Raw genomic sequence first — 21,267 nt, forward strand, 5'->3', positions numbered from 1 at the left:
TAATTTGAATTTTTTTTTTGTTGCATCAATCGGAGGGCCACATTTCTTTCAACAGTTCTTATCAATGAGCATCTCTCTCTAGAAGAGGGATTCTCATGTATCCAAGCTTATAAGCATGGAATTCTTAGCTGCAGGCTGATAACTCGATGTTATGGCCAAAGACCAGTAAGAACAGGTAAAGGTGAAGTTCTTGTTTCAGCTACCCCTAAAAAGAAAGAGATGTTTCAAATCAGAAAACAAAATAAATTGTCACACTTTTCAAAAAGTCTGGCTTATAACAACTCAAGATATATTATTTCAAAAACTAAAAGAATATATTTTCAAAGGACTACACAAGTGATTGAGGTGTGAACTCAGTTGTGTGTTGAATATAGCAGGATGCAAACTCTTCCTTTTCCAACATGGTAAATTACCAATCTCAATCAAGTCTTTAGAGAACGAATTATCAAAACCAGAGGAAATTAAATTCAACAAAACACAAAAGAAAACCCCTTCATCACTTTAGTTATCAAATCCTCTGAATATTCTTCTTCCACATAACTTGAACATACATTCCTAAATAGATAAAAGTAAACTTCTGGATGGACCAGTATGGATTATACAAACCTACTAAATGTATTTACAAACAAAAACAGCTCATCAGGTTAGGATCATTTCAATTACTTAGTTGGTTAACCAGTTACCCCAGTACCAAAGGCAAATTTAGATTATTGCTCAATAATATGCAGAAAGGAACAGTTTTCTGTTTGAGGAAGACTACATAAAGAGGTTAGCTCAGTTGTCAAAAAATCATCATTTGCAATGTCATATGTACTCATCCAAAAGCTCAACTTCTTCCAGTGTGGATGGTCGTGACTATGTGACAAAGGAAAGTGAACACACAGATACCACCGCTGAATATCAGTCCGTAGAAGAATTCATGACACAGCCATTCCCTAAGCAAAAATGAAAATTAAAACCACGGAGGGGAGGGGGAGAACTAGATGTTGACCAACAGAAACTCTACACAACACAATAACACTGTACTTGTAATGGCACAAACTCAAAGCAAAAGTCCAAGACTTAATGACTTTTGGCCCTCAATGCCACAGGAAGAATCTTATGCCACAACCATTCTACAGGATTAAAATGAATGAGTCGGGATCAGTGAGTACAGAGATAGATTTATACTTTCAACGTTCCTTTGTACTAAAACACTCCTTAAACATCCTACTCAATTAGTTATTCTCTTGTAAGTATTTGATCATTCCACATAACTTTGATCTTCAAAGCTTGCTAAGTCTACAGCAACTTTCAGTTTTTATAAAATCTTTTGTAGCTAAGCTTACTGAAAATAATAAAAATAGTATGCTATATATTCCTGAAGACAGATTTACATCTGGCCACTTATTGTGTTATCCAAATGGATAAGAATTCTACAATATTTTTTGCTTGTAAATAACAGATAATATTTTAAATCAGACATAACCAAAATGTTTTCTATATTCTAACTTTAAAATCTTATTTCAAATCTCTTATTTGATTCAGCTGAACCTCTTTATAATCGTTCATGTCATGGATCAAATTTTGATATATAATGAAGAAACAATATCGAGATGGTGGATTTCTCACAGCCAGTTTACAATTTTAGAAGAAATTATATGGAATACAAGATAAACAACTGGATTTGATATAAAGCATTGTTAGCTTATCTCATGATAAAAGTAAATTAGTTCCAGGTCAGATCTGAAAATCATAAGAATGCTATTAAATAGTTTTTTTCTGCATCCCACCCAATACTCAACACTTCTGTTACATAATAGCAACTGGAATTAAACTGTTGCAACCAATGTAATTAGTTAAATGTTAGTTGTAAATTCCTCTTAACTGAGCATTGGGAGGAGTTACTGTTTCAACGTCTATGTTACAGAGTAATAGAATATGGATGCAATAAAATTCTGTATACAGTTAGCTTCCAATCTTGTACACATCTTTTGGGGAACATACTGGGCTGAATTTTACTAGCCCTCTGACGTCAGGGGGGCCCGGAAAATTCTTCCAGGAGAGGCCCGCCTCGACCCCCGATGCTTAGAAGTCCCTGTGGTGCGGGCCCCCCGCTGCATAGCGGCGAGCCTTCATTTGCATAAGAAGATTAATTCAAATGCATGTTAATGAACTTACCTGGACTGGGCGGCCGATCCACGCTGATATTCTGGCCGGTGGCTGGAAGTCCTGTGCCTTCGGATCCCCGTTTGGGGAACTGAGGCGAAACACTGGTGGTGAAGGGGGAAGAGTGTAATTTTCAGGTCAGGAGCAGAGGAGCGGAGAAAACTGATTCCATTGGCTGAGGGGACGGTGGGAAGGGGTTGAAGAGCAAAGATCATAAAGTTTGGGGATGAAAGGTTGGGACTGGCAAAAATGGTTTTTCGGTGGGGGGGGGGCAGGGAGAGGGTAATAAGTTTATTGTTTGATGAATTGGGGGGGTGGAAGAGGGTCTTTCTTGAAGCACTTTACAAATGGCCTTGGCGCCTGCACGATGGTGCCAGACGCCATTGCTGGGGACACAGCGGCCACCCCCTTTACCCCATTGGGGCCAGCCGCTCCACCCCCTCCATTTAAATGAGCCCATGCGCGAAATATCATGGGGGATCAGCGGCAGCCGCTCCGGGTGGGTGGACCACCAACCTCAAAGCACGCCGTTGCAATTTGTGGCGCACTAGTAAAATTCAGGCCACTGAATGGGGTCCATGTGGCTTCACTATTGAGAGTGAAGGGGTGTGTCGGGTCACAGTAGGAATAAATAGCTGTTAAATAAAAAAACAAACTGAACTGCTAGCCCATAAATTGAAATAGAATCCGCAGTATTTTTTGTGTCACAGTATGAATTTAATGAGCCCATTTAAAAAATCAGGGGTTTTATAAAACACTTACCACAAAGTTGGAAGAAAAATTTACTCAAATGCCATTTCTTGGCTTTTTCTTACACACCGAGCAACTTTCCTCTTAAATTCACCATTAGGATCATCTCGCCATTCTTTCTACATGAAAGCATAATAATTGTGGTAAAAAATTGTCCACTCGACTATTAGTGAAAAAACTGGCTGAACAGACCTTTTCTTCAATTGAAGTTGTATTTACTTTTGTGTCTCCATCTCTCAGCACAGCAATAATGTGGAGCTCTTCTTCCACCACCTATGCAACTTTGTTTTAGCCAAGATCCATCCTTCCTCTGTGAATACGATCCCTTGCTTCCTTTTCAACCTTCTTTATGCTCTTGCCTTTTCATTCAACACTGCTGCTATGATGTTGATCACGTCAATTTCCCTGTTCCCCATTATATTCAAATCTATGATTTCCTCATCACGTAGCTCTCCTTTCACTGTTCCAACTTAATCAAACCTCCTAACAAAGGGGACATTGTTGTTGTAGAGTGGTGAAAGGCCCTCTACCTGGCTGAGGTTGAACACCAACTACCAAAGTCTTCCTACTTCCCTCTGGACCATGATCCCATTACCAAACAATTATTTCAGAATATTGCTAATAATACTTCTTCCAAAGATCTTACTCCCAGTGCCTTCAACCGTTTCATTGTTCCTCTCCCCCCACTGCCAATTTCTGCTTCCTCGAAGAGACAAACAGAACTGTCCCAGTATACTGATAGTTCCAGCCTTCTGCAGTTTCACCGAACTAGCTTCCTCTTTTATGGACTTTACAACTTCTAACCGCTTGCATTTGTGACTCTTCTGATGCCCTCTAGGACTTTCAGAAGCTCTGATGGGTGGAGGCAGGCAATGATATGGAAATGGTATTAGGTGATGGAGAATATACAGGGTTAGCAATAGTTGGCAATTCGAAAGCGTCAACGTAATCAACTTCGCAGAGTTTTTCTTATGGATAATGCAGAAGAAAGCAGGGTTGGAATGAAGTAGGGGGATATGGATAGTAAGGATACAAAGTTATCGGAGATGGCCTAATGAGTGAGATCATGGGAGAGGAAGGGCCATAGGAAATGGAACAGCTGAGGGGTGGCAATGAATATGGATTCACGGCAGTGAATTCAGAAGAAGGCAGGAGAAGCTGAAATAGGCACTAAAATCATTGAGGATGAGCAGTTGCTTTGTGCAGCAACTGAGGAAGTAAATGAGGGAGGATAGCTCAATGACAAATTCAGGGTAAGGCTTGAGGGGGAGGTAGGAAATGAGGATTTTAAAGGAGAGGCAAATTGGGTTTAAATAAGGTGATGTGCTCAAAAGAGTAGGTGGAGACCAAGGAATGACTTGGTAATAAGGGTCACATCACCACCACAGAGTTTGGGCAGGACAGCTGGTGGCAAGTATAGACAGTTGGGGAGGGTTCAGTAAAGGACCACCTGTGAGCCAAGTTTCGAACAAAGCCTGGATATCAATGCAATTATTTACAATAAAACGTGAATGGCATGGTCTTGTCCAAACAGTCTGGAGAGAAATGCAAAGGGGGAAGTGACTGTGGATGTGTTAGCAGCGGGTCTCCTTATCTGAGGAAGGATGTTCTTGCTATAGAGGGAGTGCAGCGACGGTTTACCAGACTGATTTCTGGGATGGTGGGACTGATGTATGAGGAGAGATTGAGTCGGTTAGGATTATATTCGCTGGAGTTCAGAAGAGTGAGGGGGGATCTCATAGAAACCTATAAAATTCTAACAGGACTTGATAGGGTAGATGCAGGAAGAATGTTCCTGATGGTGGGGGAGTCCAGAAGCAGGGGTCATAGTATAAGGATACGGGGTAAACCTTTCAGGACTGAGATGAGGAGAAATTTCTTCACCCAGAGAGTGGTGAGCCTGTGGAATTGGCTACCACAGAAAGCAATTGAGGCCAAAACACTGTATGTTTTCAAGAAGGAGTTAGATATAGCTCTTGGGGCGAAAGGGATCAAAGGATATGGGGGGAAAGCAGGAACTGGTTACCGAGTTGGATGATCAGCCATGATCATAATGAATGGAGGAGCAGGCTCGAAGGGCCGGATGGCCTACTCCTGCTCCTATTTTCTATGTCCAAGGGGGCCAGTGGTGGGTGGGTGGCATGAGCAGGTCAGCTAACTTAGTTATATCCTTCATGTTCTTTACAGCTAGAAGTACTGATGTTGAGGATTGGCTCTGTCAATGTCTAGAGGGACGGAAAGCAGGTTGACATTTCAAGTGTAGAATTTTCATTAGAAGAGTTTTGGCTTAGGGTCTGCACCCAGACTTTGTTTGATAGTTCTCTTTTCAGACCTATTGTGCATTTCCAGCATTCTTCTCTCCCAGGTTTTATCACTATTTTAATCTGATTGTTCTTTTAGCACTTTTCCATTGCCTCACTGAGATGATCTTTAATATAATGTAACAGTTTTCTACTGTCTGTAGCTCATACAATCCAGTAACTTTCTCTCTGATCAGAGTAGCAGTTTTTTCTCTCCCTTTATTCCCCTAACTTTACTAAAGTGATTGCATATCTTTCAGTACTTAGGTGTGTTAAAGGTTTACACAAAACATTAACTTGTATCTTCAATTGGCAAATGTTGAATGATCTGCTGTGTATTACCAGCATTTTCCATTTTTGTTTGAATTCCAGCATTTGCAGTGTTTTTTCCTTTCACAAGTGTTCTGATTTTTGCCCAACATTGCACTTCCTTAAGATGTTAGCTACTTTAATAGCATGATCTGTTACAACCTGATCCTTCCGACCATACTTATAGTAATCCTACACCTACGCTGTGTTGTCTACATGTCTATGTAACATGATTATACTAAGCAACAAAACAACAGCTCAAATGATGTAAAATTCGTATAACTGATTATATCCAGCTACTAGAGGATAAATGGAGATGGTAGAATAGATAGGTTTCATGTCAAGTCTCATTGTTTCAGTTCTTCAAAACTGAAACATACTCCTACACTTATATAAATACCTTTAGCTCCCTGGTTGCCATCTGTTCTACTTGTCATGCATCTTTTTGCAGCATTCCAAAACAAAAATTAGCCATGTAACACATTAAAGGAATGAATACAATGAACCTAACAGAAATTATATCTAGTCTATGGCATTTCTAAAAGCCTGAAGCTAAAATTTAAAAAAACTTTTCTGTAGAAGTTTTGATAAAATTATTTCCACTTCAGTGATTAAAGGGCATAAATTTAAGATTATCCCCAAAAGAGTGAAGAGAAAGGGTAGAATTTTTTTTTTTAAAGTCTGATGTTCTACCAGAAACAATGTGGAAGTAGAATCCAGTATAGCTTTTAATAAAGGAAGTGGATGCATAATGGAAAAAGAAAAAATTAGATGGGCATGGCAATAGGGAAGGGAAATGGGGATGTGGTTTGCTCTTTCAGAGAGCCGGCATAAACACAATGATTGAATGGCCTTTCTGTGCGGTAAAATTCAATAAATTTAATTATTTAATTCGTTGCAGGATGTTGTGTGTAATAGGATGAATGTGGCATTCATCAAGTTCTTGTGGTCACTCTAAGTGCTAATTACAATAATATAGAAGGGCAAAGGGGGCCTAGGAGAACAGCATTAACACTTAGTTCAGGAATGTGGGCTCATAATCCAGCAACGTCACTGCACACCATTTTGATATCATGAGAATCTGAAAATAATTGCAAACCTTTTAGTACTCAGGTCTGTCAAAGGTTACACACAAAACATGAACTTGTGTCTTCTATTTGCAAATGTTAAACGATCTGCTGTGTTTGCCAGTATTTTCCATTTTTTTTGTTTTGATTTCCAGTAAAATAGAAACCCTGGTACGAATGCAATCATTTCACATATGGGATGATTGAAGGAAGGTTAAAATTAAGACATGGAACAGGGCTTTGGAAACACCAGATACCAGAGCTGGATTCACATATACATTTTTTTTTCCAATTCAGGAGCATTTTCTTATGAAAAGTATTGATCATTTTACCTAGTGAAAAATAAACCGTTGCACTAATTCTAATAAAATACTTACTGCAGCATCAACATTAGCGGGAGAGTCACTGTTGGGATCAGCTAGCATAGAGATGACACTGATGAGAATTGTTTCTACAGTGTGAATGGGGAGCCAACGCTCCTCAGGTTTCTCATAACCAAACTTATCCTCACCGGGCTCATGCAGAATTGAAATGCACACGTCACCATTCTTGGCAACTGTAACAAAATGCAACGATTTTAATTATTTTCTGAAATAGTTAATGACAAAACAAAAGCAAAATACTGCAGATGCTGGAAATCTGAAATAAAAACAGAAGATGTTGGAAATGCGGAGCAGATCTGGGAGCATCTGTGGAAAGAGAAACAGAGCTAACATTTCAAGTTTGTGACCTATCATCAGGTCACAGACCTGAAACATTAACTCTTTCTCTTTCCATAGATGCTGCCAGACCTGCTGAGCATTTCCAGCATTTTCTGTTTTTATTTACTATAGTTAATGAAATGGACAGTGGGAATTTCAACAAAATTGTCAAAGGTAAATCTACTCAAATTAACTGTTAATCAAGTTAAATTTACATAGAGAGTGCCACAAACTTAGTATGCTGTCAGGAAATAGCTTGAATCTCTTATTAAGGATGATCAGAGAGGGTCAACATGGATCTGTAAAGGGTAGGTCATGCCTGATGAATCTGATTGAACTTCATGAAGAGGTGACTAAAGTAGGGGCATGTCTATCAATGTTATTTATATGGACTTTCAGAAGGCATTTGATAAACTCCCTCTGAAGAGGTTAGCTGAAGCTGAAACTCATGGAAATGAAGGCAAACTGTTCAGCTGATTAGGAAATTGGCTGAGCAGAAAGAAACAGTAGGATAATAGACCGAAACTTTAATTGGCAGCATGTGACTAGTGATGTCCCACAAGGATCTGTGTTGGGGCCTCAACCATTCACTGTATTCATTAACAGCTTAGATGATGGTATAGAAAACCACATATCCAACTTTGTTGATGACACAAGGATAGACAGTAAGCAGTATTGATGGAAGTGTAAAATTACAAACAGCTATTGATAAATTAAGTGAATGGACAAAGCTGTGGCAAATGGATTTCAATGTAGATAAATGTGAGGTTATCCACTTTAGACCTAAAAATGATAGAACAGGGTTCTTTCTAAATCATGAAAAGCTAGAAACAGAATTGGAGGTCCAGGTACACAGATTATTAAAATGTCATGAGCAGGTACAGAAAATAATCAAAAAGGTTAATGGAATGCTGACCTTTATATATAGAGGAATATAATATAAGGGGGTGGAAGTCAGCTTCAGCTAGACAAAGCCCTGCTTAGACCTCACCTGAAGTATGGTAAGCAGTTCCGGGCACCACACATGAGGAAGGATATATACTGGCTTTGGAGGAAGTGCAGCGTAGGTTTACTACAATGATACCTGAACTCCAAGGGTCAAGCTACAAGGAGAGATTAAACAAACTAGGGTTGTATTCCTTGGAATTTATAAGGTTAAGGGGTGATTTGATTGAAGTTTTCAAGATATTAGCTGAGGCATAGAATATAAGAGCAGGGAGGTTATGATGGAGTTTGTAGTGTATATAAATGATTTGGAGGAAAATGTAGCTGGTCTGATTAGTAGGTTTGCGGACGACACAAAGGTTGGTGGAGTTGCAGATAATGATGAGGATTGTCAGAGGATACAGCAGGATATAGATCGGTTGGAGACTTGGGCGGAGAAATGGCAGACGGAGTTTAATCCGGACAAATGTGAGGTAATGCATTTTGGAAGGTCTAATGCAGGTGGGAGGTATACAGTAAATGGCAGAACCCTTAGGAGTATTGACAGGCAGAGAGATCTGGGCGTACATGTCCACAGGTCACAAAGTGGCAACGCAGGTGGATAAGGTAGTCAAGAAGGCATACGGCATGCTTGCCTTCATCGGTCGGGGCATATAGAGTATAAAAATTGGCAAGTCATGTTGCAGCTGTTGAGAACCTTAGTTAGGCCACACTTAGAATATTGCGTGCAATTCTGGTCGCCACACTACCAGAAGGACGTGGAGGCTTTGGAGAGGGTACAGAAGAGATTTACCAGGATGTTGCCTGGTCTGGAGGGCATTAGCTATGAGGAGAGGTTGGATAAACTCGGATTGTTTTCACTGGAATGACGGAGGTGGAGGGGCGACATGATAGAGGTTTACAAAGTTATGAGCAGCATGGACAGAGTGGATAGTCAGAAGCTTTTTCCCAGGGTGGAAGAGTCAGTTACTAGGAGACATAGGTTTAAGGTGCAAGGGGCAAAGTTTAGAGGGGATGTGCGAGGCAAGTTTTTTTTACACAGAGGGTGGTGAGTGCCTGGAACTTGCTGCCAGGGGAGGTGGTGGAAGCAGATACGATAGCGACGTTTAGAGACATCTTGACAAATACATGAATAGGAAGGGAATAGAGGGATATGGGCCCCAGAAGTGCAGAAGGTGTTAGTTTAGGCAGGCATCAAGATCGGCGCAGGCTTGGAGGGCCGAATGGCCTGTTCCTGTGCTGTACTGTTCTTTGATGGAGCTGTATAAAACGCTAGTTAGGCCACAGCTGGAGCACTGTGTAGTTCTGGTTGCCACCCTATAGGAAGGATGTGATTGCACTAGAGAGGATGCAGAGGAGATTCACCAGGATGTTGCCTGGGCTGGAGCATTTCAGCTATGAAGAGAGACTGGATAGGCTAGGGTTGTTTTCCTTAGAGCAGAGAAGGCTGAAGGGAGACCTGATTGAGGTGTACAAAATTATGAGGGGCAAAGATAGGAAGAAACTTTTTCCCTTAGCGGAGGTATCAATAACCACAGGGCATAGATTTAAGGTAAGGAGCAGGAGGTTTAGAGGAGATCTGAGGAAAGATTTTTACACTCAGAGGGTGCTTGGAATCAGGAACACACTGCCTGAAGAGGTGGCAGAGGCAGGAACATTCACAACATTTAAGAAGTATCTAGATGAACACTTGAAACACCATAGCATACAAGTCTGTGGGCCAAGTGCTGGAAAACGGGATTAGAATAGATAGGTGCTTGATGGCTGGGATGGACATGATGGGCCGAAGGGCCTGTTTCTGTGCTGTATAGCTCTATGACATTAAGAGTAATAGATATTGGGAAAAACCATTTCCGCTAGTTGGAGAGCCTAGGACTAGGCACAGTCTAAAAATTAGAGCCAGACCCTGCAGGAGTGAGATTAGGAAACATTTCTTCATGCAAAGGGTGGCAGAGTTTGGAACTCTCTTCTGCAAATGGCAATTGACGCTAGATCAATTCATTTTAAAACTGAGATGGATAGATTTTTGTTCGCCAAAAGTATTAAGGGAGATTGGGCAAAGGCAGGTTTATGGAGTTAGGTCACAGATCAGCCATGATCTCATTGAATGGCCAAACACGCTCAAGAAACTAAATGGCCTATTCGTGTTCCTATGTGGTAACTGCAGCGCTAATAAAACCTTCAACAATGGCTCATCATTTAGGAATTACTGGAATTACCCTGTGCCTTATGCTACTTCCAGTAGTATGTGTAAGCTTACGAGACGTCACTGGCTTTTGGAAAATACATCCTCTCCTATAATGTATCAGTTCGCAGGTACCAGGGGTGTTATTCCAAAATAAAAGTTTATATCTGTACTGCATATTTTTTTTGACAGTTACACAAAAAATGTCAATCACAAACCTCCCGTAAAATAAATAGTAAGTCCTACACTTCATGTCCCAAACTTTAGCTGACAATTGAAATCAGATACCATTGCTGGAGAGTTTTACCACTTTGTGGCCCAGAGGAGCAAGTGGAGTTGGTAGAAAAGTTGGAAAAGGACTTAATCCATCTGGTAAATGTTAACTCATATAGGTATCTACTTTGGGGAAATCTACAGCAATGTTTGAGGCTACAAGGAAGACTGCAACTTACACTATGCTACCACTTGGCAGAAGATTCAAATGGTTACAGGATAAAATGATACAAGAGTCTCATCTCTCTTCCCCAACAAAAGGTTTTAAAGCTGATAATCTATCACGAATTCATAAATCAATACTATATGTACACATTTTACCATTTGGATGCCAGATTTCTGTGATGAAATTCATCTTTGGAGGCCGCAAAGGGTAATCATTAGGAAAAGTCAGATGAGCTTTGAAGAATCCACCCTCACTAAGGAAAGAAGTTAAGAAATGAATTATGAAGAATGACAATTGTATATTACTAGTCACAAGGGAACAAGCTATTTTAAACTAAAATTGTAAAAACTTAACTCTAACATGGTTGACGGAGGGCAAAGGAGAATATAATATTTTCCTAATCAGCTTTTCCGATATTAAGAACATTCCATTATCAAGGTTTGATGCCTGATCATAATAATCTGCTTCACCAGACGAAGAGTTAGAAAATATGGCGTTTATATGTGAAAAATGTCCTTGTAACCTAGTCAAGTTTATTTTCCAATGATCTTGCAGTAAAGATAGCACAAGGGACTATGGTGACCTTTAAAATCCAATGATAAGGCACCAAATACAGAATGTCCCTGAAAACAGCAAGAATAAATCACATTTTTGCACACTTTTAACCAAGAAATTCCTCACAGCTATGTATTACATATCAACAGATACCCAAGAACCGAGCTAAAGACTGCAACCTAAACTTGTGATTAGTTTGTTTTAATAAAATACCAAAGCTTTGCTCTCATGGTTTATACAATCATTTGAACCCCTTGATTATGTAGTATAGCCTTATAGTTTATGCCTGGTTATCGATTATTTATAGGTACGCAAGTGTTTTGTAGGATCAAGAACAGTGGGACATAGGAAATCCATTAACACATTTAAAGGGATCATTTGTGCCAAAACCTACCAAGCTTAAGCAAAGGTGGCATCTAATATCTGAATGTACTCAACTATTCAACTAAAAGAGGGACTTTGAAACCCCTTCAAAAGTTCATTTTACTTTGTCATTTCCTCCTTAATCATTACTGTTTAAATACTTTTTTGGGGAAAGAGTAAATCTACAAAAACTAAAATCTTGCCATTTTACACATTCTGTTTAACTGTTATTTTAAAAGGTTTTCTTGTGCCAAGGACTCTTGACAATAACTTGCTGCTTGGAAGTGTGTAAAAGTACTCAAAGACACCATTACCCACACATCAGTTATCGTACAAATTGTCACCAGAGAACCAAGTCTATTCAACTGCAGGTGGTGTGGGAAGCATGAAGCTGACACCCTGAATGTGACCAAGGTCTAAAATGGGTGTTTTTTGATTTAAAAAAAGGTTGCTTAAAAATCTGCTCTCATTAGCAGTAGACCAAAATAATTTCTACTAATGAAGTTGCACTTATATTGTGTCTTTCACATACTCAGGTCCAAAAGCGCTTCATAGCTGAATGATTACTTTTGAAGTGTAGTCACTTTTGTTATGCAAGTTAACTGAAGCTTCTGTACTGTTAATAAGAGCTTCTTTCCTCCTTTTCCCACCATTTCTTCCTGCTTTTGTCAGGTTAATTCAATTCACCACTATTTCAAATGATTTAAAAAGTAATAGTACTCATCTATTTCCCATATATTTTCCTTTCAGTAAGGAACTAGCCTGTTCTCAATGCCTGGATTGATCACACTGCTCAATTCTATACTTTATAAATATACTACTCCAGTGTTTCTCTCCTTTACTACGTTAAAGGCTCTATATAAATGTAGGTTGTGTGGTTGTTTTAATTAAAGACCATTCACACCTTTGAATAACATTGGAACGGGGTAGGCCATTCGATCAGGGTTGATCTGTACCTCAATTTTCCTGCCTTAGAGCATTGATACTCTACAGATAACTACCGATTTTCATCTTGGAAATTTCAATTGATCCAACATCCACAGGCTTTTGGTGGAAAGTTTCAGATTATCACTCTCCTTTGTGTGAAAAAGTGCTTTCTGAGCTCACTCCTGAATCACCTAGCTCTAATTTTGTGATTAGGCAGACATGATCTACCCATCACAAATTCATACAGACGCTCTTTGATCAGCTCATACTTGTCATACTGGTCAGTCACTGTGGCCCAAATGACAGATTCTAGTAACCTCTCCACAACTAAATAATGGACTGACATTTGCAATTGGCTAATCGAAAGGCACAATTCCCGAAGTTAAAGCTTTGGAAAATTATGAGTAATGGCAATTTCTTCACCAATTTCTTTCAATGCCCTGGGGTGGAAATCTATCAAGTCATGGAGATTTGTTTATTTTAAGTTCCATTATTTTCTGCATTATATATTTTGTAAAACATATTAAATCCAATAGGTTCCTCTTGATTATATTTAGATTCCCTTGTACTGCTAGCATTCTATCCTCTTTTACTGTGAAAACGGATACAAAGAATCTGTTTAACAAGTTTGCCATTTCCTTATTGTCCATTAGTTTCACCTGCATCTCTATTTGATGGGCCCACATTCCTCTTTACCACTTCACAAGTATTTTTTTCATATTCCATTTTTATACTTTATTACTTTTATTGTATCCCTTTGTTTCTTTGAATAGTTCTCCTAGTATGCTGGATTTCCATTTTTCCTTACATTTGTGTGAGCATTTTCTTTTAGCTTGATACTGTCTCTTACCTCATTTGTTGGCCGTGGTTGCTTAACTACACAAGTGGAGCCTTTGCCTTTTATGGGTATGAACTAATTTTGTATTGTAACAAATTCTTTATATATTTCCACTGTTTATCTGTAGGTTTACCCATTAAAATTTCAGTTTACTATGGTCATTTAAGTTCGCATCCCTTCGCTCTTTGCCTTACTCCAGTTTAAAATCTTGGTTTATTATTCTCCCTCTCATACCTAATAATAATAAATACAACCATATTATGGTCACTATTCACAAGATGTTCCTTACCATCAGATCATCAACTAATTTTGGTTTGTTACTTATCACTAAATCTCATAAGGGCTATTCCTCGTCAGTTCTTAAAGACATTGTTCCAGAAAATTGTCCCGAATACATTCTAGAAATCTGTTCCCTTTACTACAGGAGCTGCTTCACCCAAAAATGGAAAAATTAACCTCCACATTGTATCTGCTACATGCTTCCCTCATCTCCATATTTATACATCTTCCCACTACATCACTACTGTCAGGAGGTCTGTGGACAATTCCCACCAAAGTCTTACATCCTTTGCTGTTCTGTAGTTCTACCCATAATGTTTCCACTGCATGAATACACTTACTGAAATCCTTTCTTTCAACTGCTGTAATTGTGTATTTTATAAAAATGGCTACTGCTCCTACTTTCTCAAATTCCTTGACCTTTCTAAAGATCCTGTAGCCTAGAATATTTAGCCTCCAGTCATGTCCAGCTTATAGCCAGGTCTTTATAATGAGTACTACATTACACCCCTAAAGCTGAATTTTGGTTCTAACTCATTTAAAAAAAATTTCTTATGATATGCGCATCTGTGTATAGAATTCTTATTTGGATAACTGCTCCCACCCCTACCAACAGTGTATTTCTCACATGTTTTTCCTTATCACACATTGTTACTGTTGCTCTGTACATTGCTATGCTGTAAGTTTAATATGTTCCTATTTTCATCACTCCAGGTTTATATTTAACAGCTGTTTTGTTTTGACTTACTATAAATTTTCCTTTCCCCGAATATTTACGTTATCTTTTTTGTACTCTGGCCTTCGCCCTTATCCCCTCTTTCTTTAAGTTATTATTTTGACTGGTACCCTTCCATGTTTTGCCCTCCATTTGTACAGAGCTATTTATTCTTTCTGCTAGGTCTTGGTTGCAGCGCATTTCAGGCGCAACCCATCCCAACGGTGCAGTTCCTTCGTGTCCCAGTGCTACGACAGTATCCAATGAAATGGAACCCAAACTTCTCACACTACTTGCTCAGCTACGCGTTCCTGATCTGTTTCTCGCTATACCAATTAGCTCATCACTTGGATAGTTATTCTTGATTACCACCCTTGACATCCTGCTTTTATTTTAATACTTTTTAATACATCTGATACTCCCTTAGCAGAGCAATGTTTGTAACCACATTGACCTTCCAAAATTCTAGTAAGAAAAGTATTAAAGATGTTAGTTATAGTTAGAAGACAAATTTTGCATTTCACACATGTCCTCACTTATTCTCCTGTCACTATTCTGAAAATAAAACATAGGTGGTTAACAGGTAGTTTCTATTAACACTGAAAACTTTTAGCATTGTGTACTTACAAAAGAGTATCTGGCGGGCCAATGATGACAACCTCCCATCTGTATATGTCGTCATCATCTATTAGTCCAGCAGAAAATCCATCCACTGGATTCTTATTTAGTTCTTGAGGGGAAAAAAACCACAAAAATGAAATAGTGTGACAGTTATACAAGAACATAGTTTCTGGATTAATGGGTAACGACATAGGAGTGGGTACAACAAGAGTCCATTCAGTTGAGTGTTTGGGCCTGAGGGGAAAAAAAACATATGAAGCAGATTCTTCCTCAACTCTTACTATGTTGAAGGGAAATCAACTTCATTTCTACTTCTGGATGCTGATCCTGGTGTTCCAATCCAATTAAAAAGTTTAGTATTGGATAGTATCAAACATTTTATGCGGTTAGAGTGGGAAGGACACTGATCCTCATTTAACATCATGAGATCTGGCTAAAGATAGATGGTTCGCAAATTTTCCGTTAGGAGGTACAACATTGCAAGTTTCCAACAGAGTTTGTTCATTTCAAAAATGTCCCCTCTCGGATATGAGCAGTTATAAAAAATTGTTTGAAAATAGTGAGTACGATAAAGGGGAGTGCTCTAAATTGAAATTACTCCCTTTCAAGAATATTCTCCTCTCTAAACAAAAAACAAAAATGATAAATCGCTGAATATTTTCACAAATTCACAGCTGGCACAATTGTTGTTTGTACTTCAGAGACCAGTTTAATACTGCTTTAACAATGTTTGCTATTTTACAGCCATCAAACCTATTTGACTACTTGCAGCATTTGCTTTACTAGAACTTTTTCTAGATGGAAAGAAAATCATTTCCATGCTGGTCTTCCTAACACTTGGCTGAGAACAGACTAAACCCATTCTACACAATGCAAATTACCCCAAGTAACAAGGAGTCCTGGCACTCAAATCTCAAATAACATTTGGATAATAAACAGGGAACAGTAGTATAGTGGAATGTTACTGGACTAGTGATCCAGACACCTGGACTAAAGCTCCGGGGACATGAGTTCAAATCCCACCATGAAAGCTGGGGTAATATAAATTCAATTAATTAATAAATCTGAATAAAAAGCTAGTCTCAGTAATGAAACTACCAGATTGTCATAAAAACCCATCAGGTTTACTAATGTCCTTCAGGGAAGGAAATCTGCCCTCCTTACCCACTCTGGCCTACATGTGACTCCAGACCCACAGCAATGTGGTTGACTCCCAAATGCCCTCTGAAATGGCCGAGCAAGCCACTCAGTTGTATGAAACTGCTACAAAAAAGTCAAATAACAAAACTGAACGGACCCACCCAGCATCGACCTAGACACCAGAAACAACAAAGACACACCCTGCCCAGTCGATACTGCAAAGTCCTCTTCACTAACATCTGGAGATGTGCCAAAATTGAGAGAGCTGTCCACAGACTAGTCAGGCAATAGCCTGACAGAGTCATACCCACCAAATCATACCTTACAGCCAATGTCCCAGTCTCCTCCATCACCATTCCTGGGTATGTCCTAGTCCATTGTCAGGACAGACCCACCAGAGGTAGTTGCACAGTGGTATACAGTCAGGAGGAAGTTGCCCTGGGAGTCCTCAACTCTGGATCCCATGACACCTCATGGCAAACATGGGCAAGGAAACCTCCTGCTGATTATACCTACTGCCTGCCTCAGCTCATGAATCAGTGTTCCTCCATTTTAAACACCTCTTGGAAGAAGCACTGTGGGTAGCAAGGGCACAAAATGTACTCTGGGTGGGACACTTCAATGTCCAGCACCAAGAGTGGCTCAGTACACCACTACTGACCAAGAAGGACATAGCTGCTAGACTGGACCTGCATCAGGTGCGAGAGAATCAACAAGAGGGAAAAATCTAATTTAACCTCATCCTCACCAATCTACCTGTCGCAGGTGCATCCGTCCATGACAGTATTAGTATAAGTGACCACCACACAGTCCTTGTGGAGATAAATTCCCATCTTCACACCAAGGACATGCTCCATTATACTGTGTGGCACTACTACCATGCTAAATGGGATAGAATTGCAACAGATTTAGCAGCTCAAAAGTGGGCATCCATAAGGCGCCGTGGCCCATTAGCAGCAGAATTGTATTCAAACACAACTTGCAACCTCACAGTATGCATATCCCTCACTCTACCATTACCATCAAGCCGGGGGACCAACCCTAGTTCAATGTGGAATGTAGGAGAGCACGCTAAGAGCAGCATCTGACATACCTAAAAATTAGGTGTCAACCTGGTGAAGCTAGAACACAACTACATGCATGCTAAACAGCGGAAGCAGTATGCTACAGATAGAACTAAGCGATCCCACAACCAATGGATCAGGTCAAAGCTCTGCACTCTTGCCTCATCAAGTTGGGAGTGGTGGAGGGCAATTAAACAAGAGGAGGAGAAGAAGGCTCCACAAACATCCCTATCCTCAATAATGGCAAAGCCCAGTGCAAAAGACAAGGATAAAGCATTTGCAACCACCTTCAGCCAGAATTGCAGAGTGGGTGATCCATCTCAGCCTCCTCCTAAGGTCCCCAGCATCACAGATGCCAGTCTTCAGCAAATTCGATTCACTCCACATGATAGTAAGAAACGGCTTGAGGCACTGGATACAGCAAAGGCTTTGGGCTCTGACAACATTCCAACAGTAGTACGGAAGACTTGTGCTCCAGAACAAGCCCTGTCCCTAGCCAAGCTGTTCCAGTACAGCTACAACACTGACATCTACCCGGCAATGTGGAAAATTGCCCAGGTATGTCCTGTCCACAAAAAGTAGAACAAACCTAATTCAGCCAATTACCACTCCATCAGTCTACTCTCTACTGTCAGCAACGTGATGGAAGGTGTCGTGGACAGTGCTATCAAGCAGCACATACTCAGCAATAACCTGCTCACCGATACTCAATTTAGGTTCCACCAGGGCCACTCGGCTCCAGACCTCATTACAGCCTTGGTCCAAACGTGGACAAAAGAACAGAATTCCAGAGATGAGGCGAGAGTGACTGCCCCTGATATCAAGGCAGCATTTAACTCAGTGTGGCATCAAAGAGCCTTAGCAAAAAATTTAAGTCAATGGGAATCGGGGGAAATTCTGCACTAGTTGGAGTCATACCTAGCACAAAGGATGATGGTTCTGGGTGTTGGAGGTCAATTATCTCAGTCCCAGGACATCACTGCAGGAGATCCTTAGGGTTGTGTCCTAGGCCCAACCACCTTCAGCTGCTTCATCAATAACCTACCCTTCAACACAAGGTCAGAGTGGGAATGTTCACTAATGATTGCGCAGTGTTCAGTACCATTTGCAACTCTTCAGATAATGAAGCAGACAGACAATGCCAGGAAACAGCAAGACCTGGACAACACTCAGGCTTGGGCTGATAAGTGGCAAGTAACATTCAAGCCACACAAGTGCCAGGCAATGACTATCTCCAACGAGAGAGAATCTAACCATCGCCCCTTGACGTTCAATGGCATTACCATTGCTTACTTCCCCCAGCACCTTGGGGTCACCATTGACCAGAAATTTAACTAGATCAGCCATATAGATACTGTAACTACAAGAGCAGGTCAGAGGTTTGAAATTCTGTAGCCAGTCACTCATCTCCTGACTCCCCAAAGCCTGTTCACCATCTACAAGGCACAAGTCAAAATGTAACGGAATACTCTGAGTGGACGAGTGCAGCTCCAACAACACTCAAGAACCTCAACACCATTCAGGACAAAGCAGTCCGCTTGATCAGCACCCCATCCACCAACTTAAACATGCACTCCCTCCACCACCGGTGCACAGTGTGTACCATCTACAAGATGCACTGCAACAACTTGCCAAGCTTCCTTCAACAGCACATTCCATATCCACAACCTCTGCAACCCAAAAGAACAAGGACAGCAGATGCATGGGAACACCACCACCCACAAGTTACCCTCCAAGTCACACATCATCCTGATCTGGAACTATATTGCCGCTCTTTCACTGTCGCATCCCCATTAACAGCACTGTGGGTGTACCTCTACACCATATGAACTGAAGCAGTTCAAGAAGGTGGCTCACCGCCATCTTCTCAAGGGCAATTAGGGATGTTCAATTAATGCTGGCCTTGCCAGTGATGGCTCAAACCCCAAAATGAATTTTTTTTAAAAAGTACTCTGCAATATGAGCTACTAGGCCTTAGCCCACTTTGTTAAACTAAAATGTTGAAAAATACTAGTCAAGAACACACATTTCCATTTGTTATATTCAAAGAAATAAATGCAAATAGGTAATCATACATGTTGGCATGCACTCTCACTGACAAACAATGGGAGTGCAAGACGGCAAGATAAAGCACCTTGCCCAGAGTAGGATGTGCATGTGTGATCAGACCTCTGCATTGGAAGGAGGACATTCTGATTCAATCACCTGGTAAATAAAAGTACAAAAAGGATGAGTTATAAACACATAACTGACTTACATAATAATAAATTAGTGTGTTAAATTCTTCTGTCCAATACAAAGCAGTTTCTCCTTCCAGCAGTAAAACCTCAATAAACTAATTGCTCGACTTGTTGGGCAACCCTTTACATTAAAGGCATGCCTGCAAACGTTTGAAAGTGATGGTCTCATTTAATTTCTCTGTCTTGTAAAAATAACTACATGGAACTTTAACCTCCAAGGTGCCACAATGTCCATCCAATATAGTTTAGCTAGAAGAATACAGGTTAATAACAATCTTACTTGACTAAATGAGAAAGAAAAGAATCAAATATCATCTAGGGTAAAGTTATTTCTCTCCTACAATCAACTTTAAAAACTATCATTCAATTATTTTATTGGATTGTAAACTCATCCTTGCTTTAGTTATTAGACAAGTGTAAAATAATCTAAGGATCTGCTATTCCCCAAATCATTTGCTCTTTATGACCCAGCATCGCGCATTGTTCTTATTTTAAAATGTTAACAACACGACTTTTCCTCTTCTATTTACCATTCCAGCTGATTACCTACTGCAGTTCGTGGTAATAGTAGGAATCGAAAGCAAATATGCCTTGACGTATATTGCAGCATTTTAATCCCGACCGAATGTTTACCAACTCTCACTGTTAAGAGATTGACTATATTTTACCTCTGACGATAGGATGTGAAAAGAATACCAAATTAAATTTAATAATTCTGCTATTCGGGGGATTAATGCAGCCGTTTGTACCGTGCACTGGCTAAAAATAAGAACACAAAAAATCCAGTCATCATATCGGACATTTCGCAATTATGTAGCGCCATAATTACTTTTCTCTTTTACAATCACTTTTAGATTGACAACATCGGTATTTTATATAGTAACTTTGACGCCTGTTACATTGGTTTACAAACTGCCAACGTTCAAAACACGATTGTGGTCCCGTGCTGTGCATAATCTAGGCAGACACTTTGCCAGTCAGTCTGTCATAATGACAAGGCAGAGCTGAGGAGGGGGGTTGGGGGGGAGAAAAATCTCAGCGATAAAAAGTTACGAAACAATGACTTAAATAAAATCAAACGACCGATAACAAGATAAATAACGTCTAAAATGTCGTTATAAAGGAATAGGAATTAGCAGTGACCGATGGCCGAAAATAAAACTAGACAGAAGGATTGGGACTGAAGGTGGGTCGAGGCTGGTGCTCACATCTGCAGCAAAGTTTAGTGAGATCCCAAGGGTGGCGCGTACCTGCCAGCTGTTTCCTGAGGAGCAGAGCGGACTGGTCTGTCATTACTCAAATAAAATCAAGACAAGTAAAATACGAAAAACAAGTAATAAATGTAAAGTAAGTGGGTGAAATAGATCGTCAGAAGCACCCGCTCCAAGTTCTGCGGGCCCTCGCTACCCCCACCTTCAGGCTGCGGCTGAGGCCTGCAAAGCTCCCCCGTTCCCGGCTCCGGCTCCAGCATCTAAGCCGCACATGCGCCTTCCGCCTAGCAACGGCAGGGCTGCCCGCGATGCGCCACTTTACTTCAACAGTCATTTTTAATCTCGCAGCTTTCAAACAAACGTAGCTATATATTTTAATTATCAAATAGGTTACTAAAAATTACTACAACATACAGTTCCGGTGAATTATTAATTCAGGCGTTAAGTGGGCAGCTCCGGGTGGAGGGAGG

General features: G+C 40.2%; 1 protein-coding gene across 4 annotated transcripts; it reads right to left on the bottom strand.

Moving 5' to 3' along the window:
• ube2g1b (ubiquitin-conjugating enzyme E2G 1b (UBC7 homolog, yeast)) lies at positions 1–21,101 on the bottom strand. Of its 4 annotated transcripts, none has more exons than XM_068054981.1 (7): positions 20,837–21,065; positions 19,481–19,551; positions 15,149–15,251; positions 11,000–11,097; positions 6,952–7,130; positions 2,911–3,017; positions 1–205 (listed from the first exon to the last, which is right to left on the bottom strand). In XM_068054981.1, the coding sequence occupies exons 2-6, from the start codon at positions 19,521–19,523 to the stop codon at positions 2,931–2,933; spliced, it is 510 nt and encodes a 169-aa protein (XP_067911082.1). In that variant the 5' UTR covers positions 19,524–19,551; positions 20,837–21,065; the 3' UTR covers positions 1–205; positions 2,911–2,930. The 4 variants fall into 4 exon arrangements, with proteins under 4 accessions (XP_067911082.1, XP_067911083.1, XP_067911080.1 ...); XM_068054982.1 differs by having other exon boundaries at positions 21,000–21,048; XM_068054979.1 differs by lacking the exon at positions 19,481–19,551 and having other exon boundaries at positions 21,000–21,101.
• Positions 21,102–21,267: the final 166 nt, after the last annotated feature.

This window comes from Heterodontus francisci, chromosome 23 (assembly GCF_036365525.1).
Source record: "Heterodontus francisci isolate sHetFra1 chromosome 23, sHetFra1.hap1, whole genome shotgun sequence".
In the NCBI taxonomy this organism is placed as follows: domain Eukaryota; kingdom Metazoa; phylum Chordata; class Chondrichthyes; order Heterodontiformes; family Heterodontidae; genus Heterodontus; species Heterodontus francisci.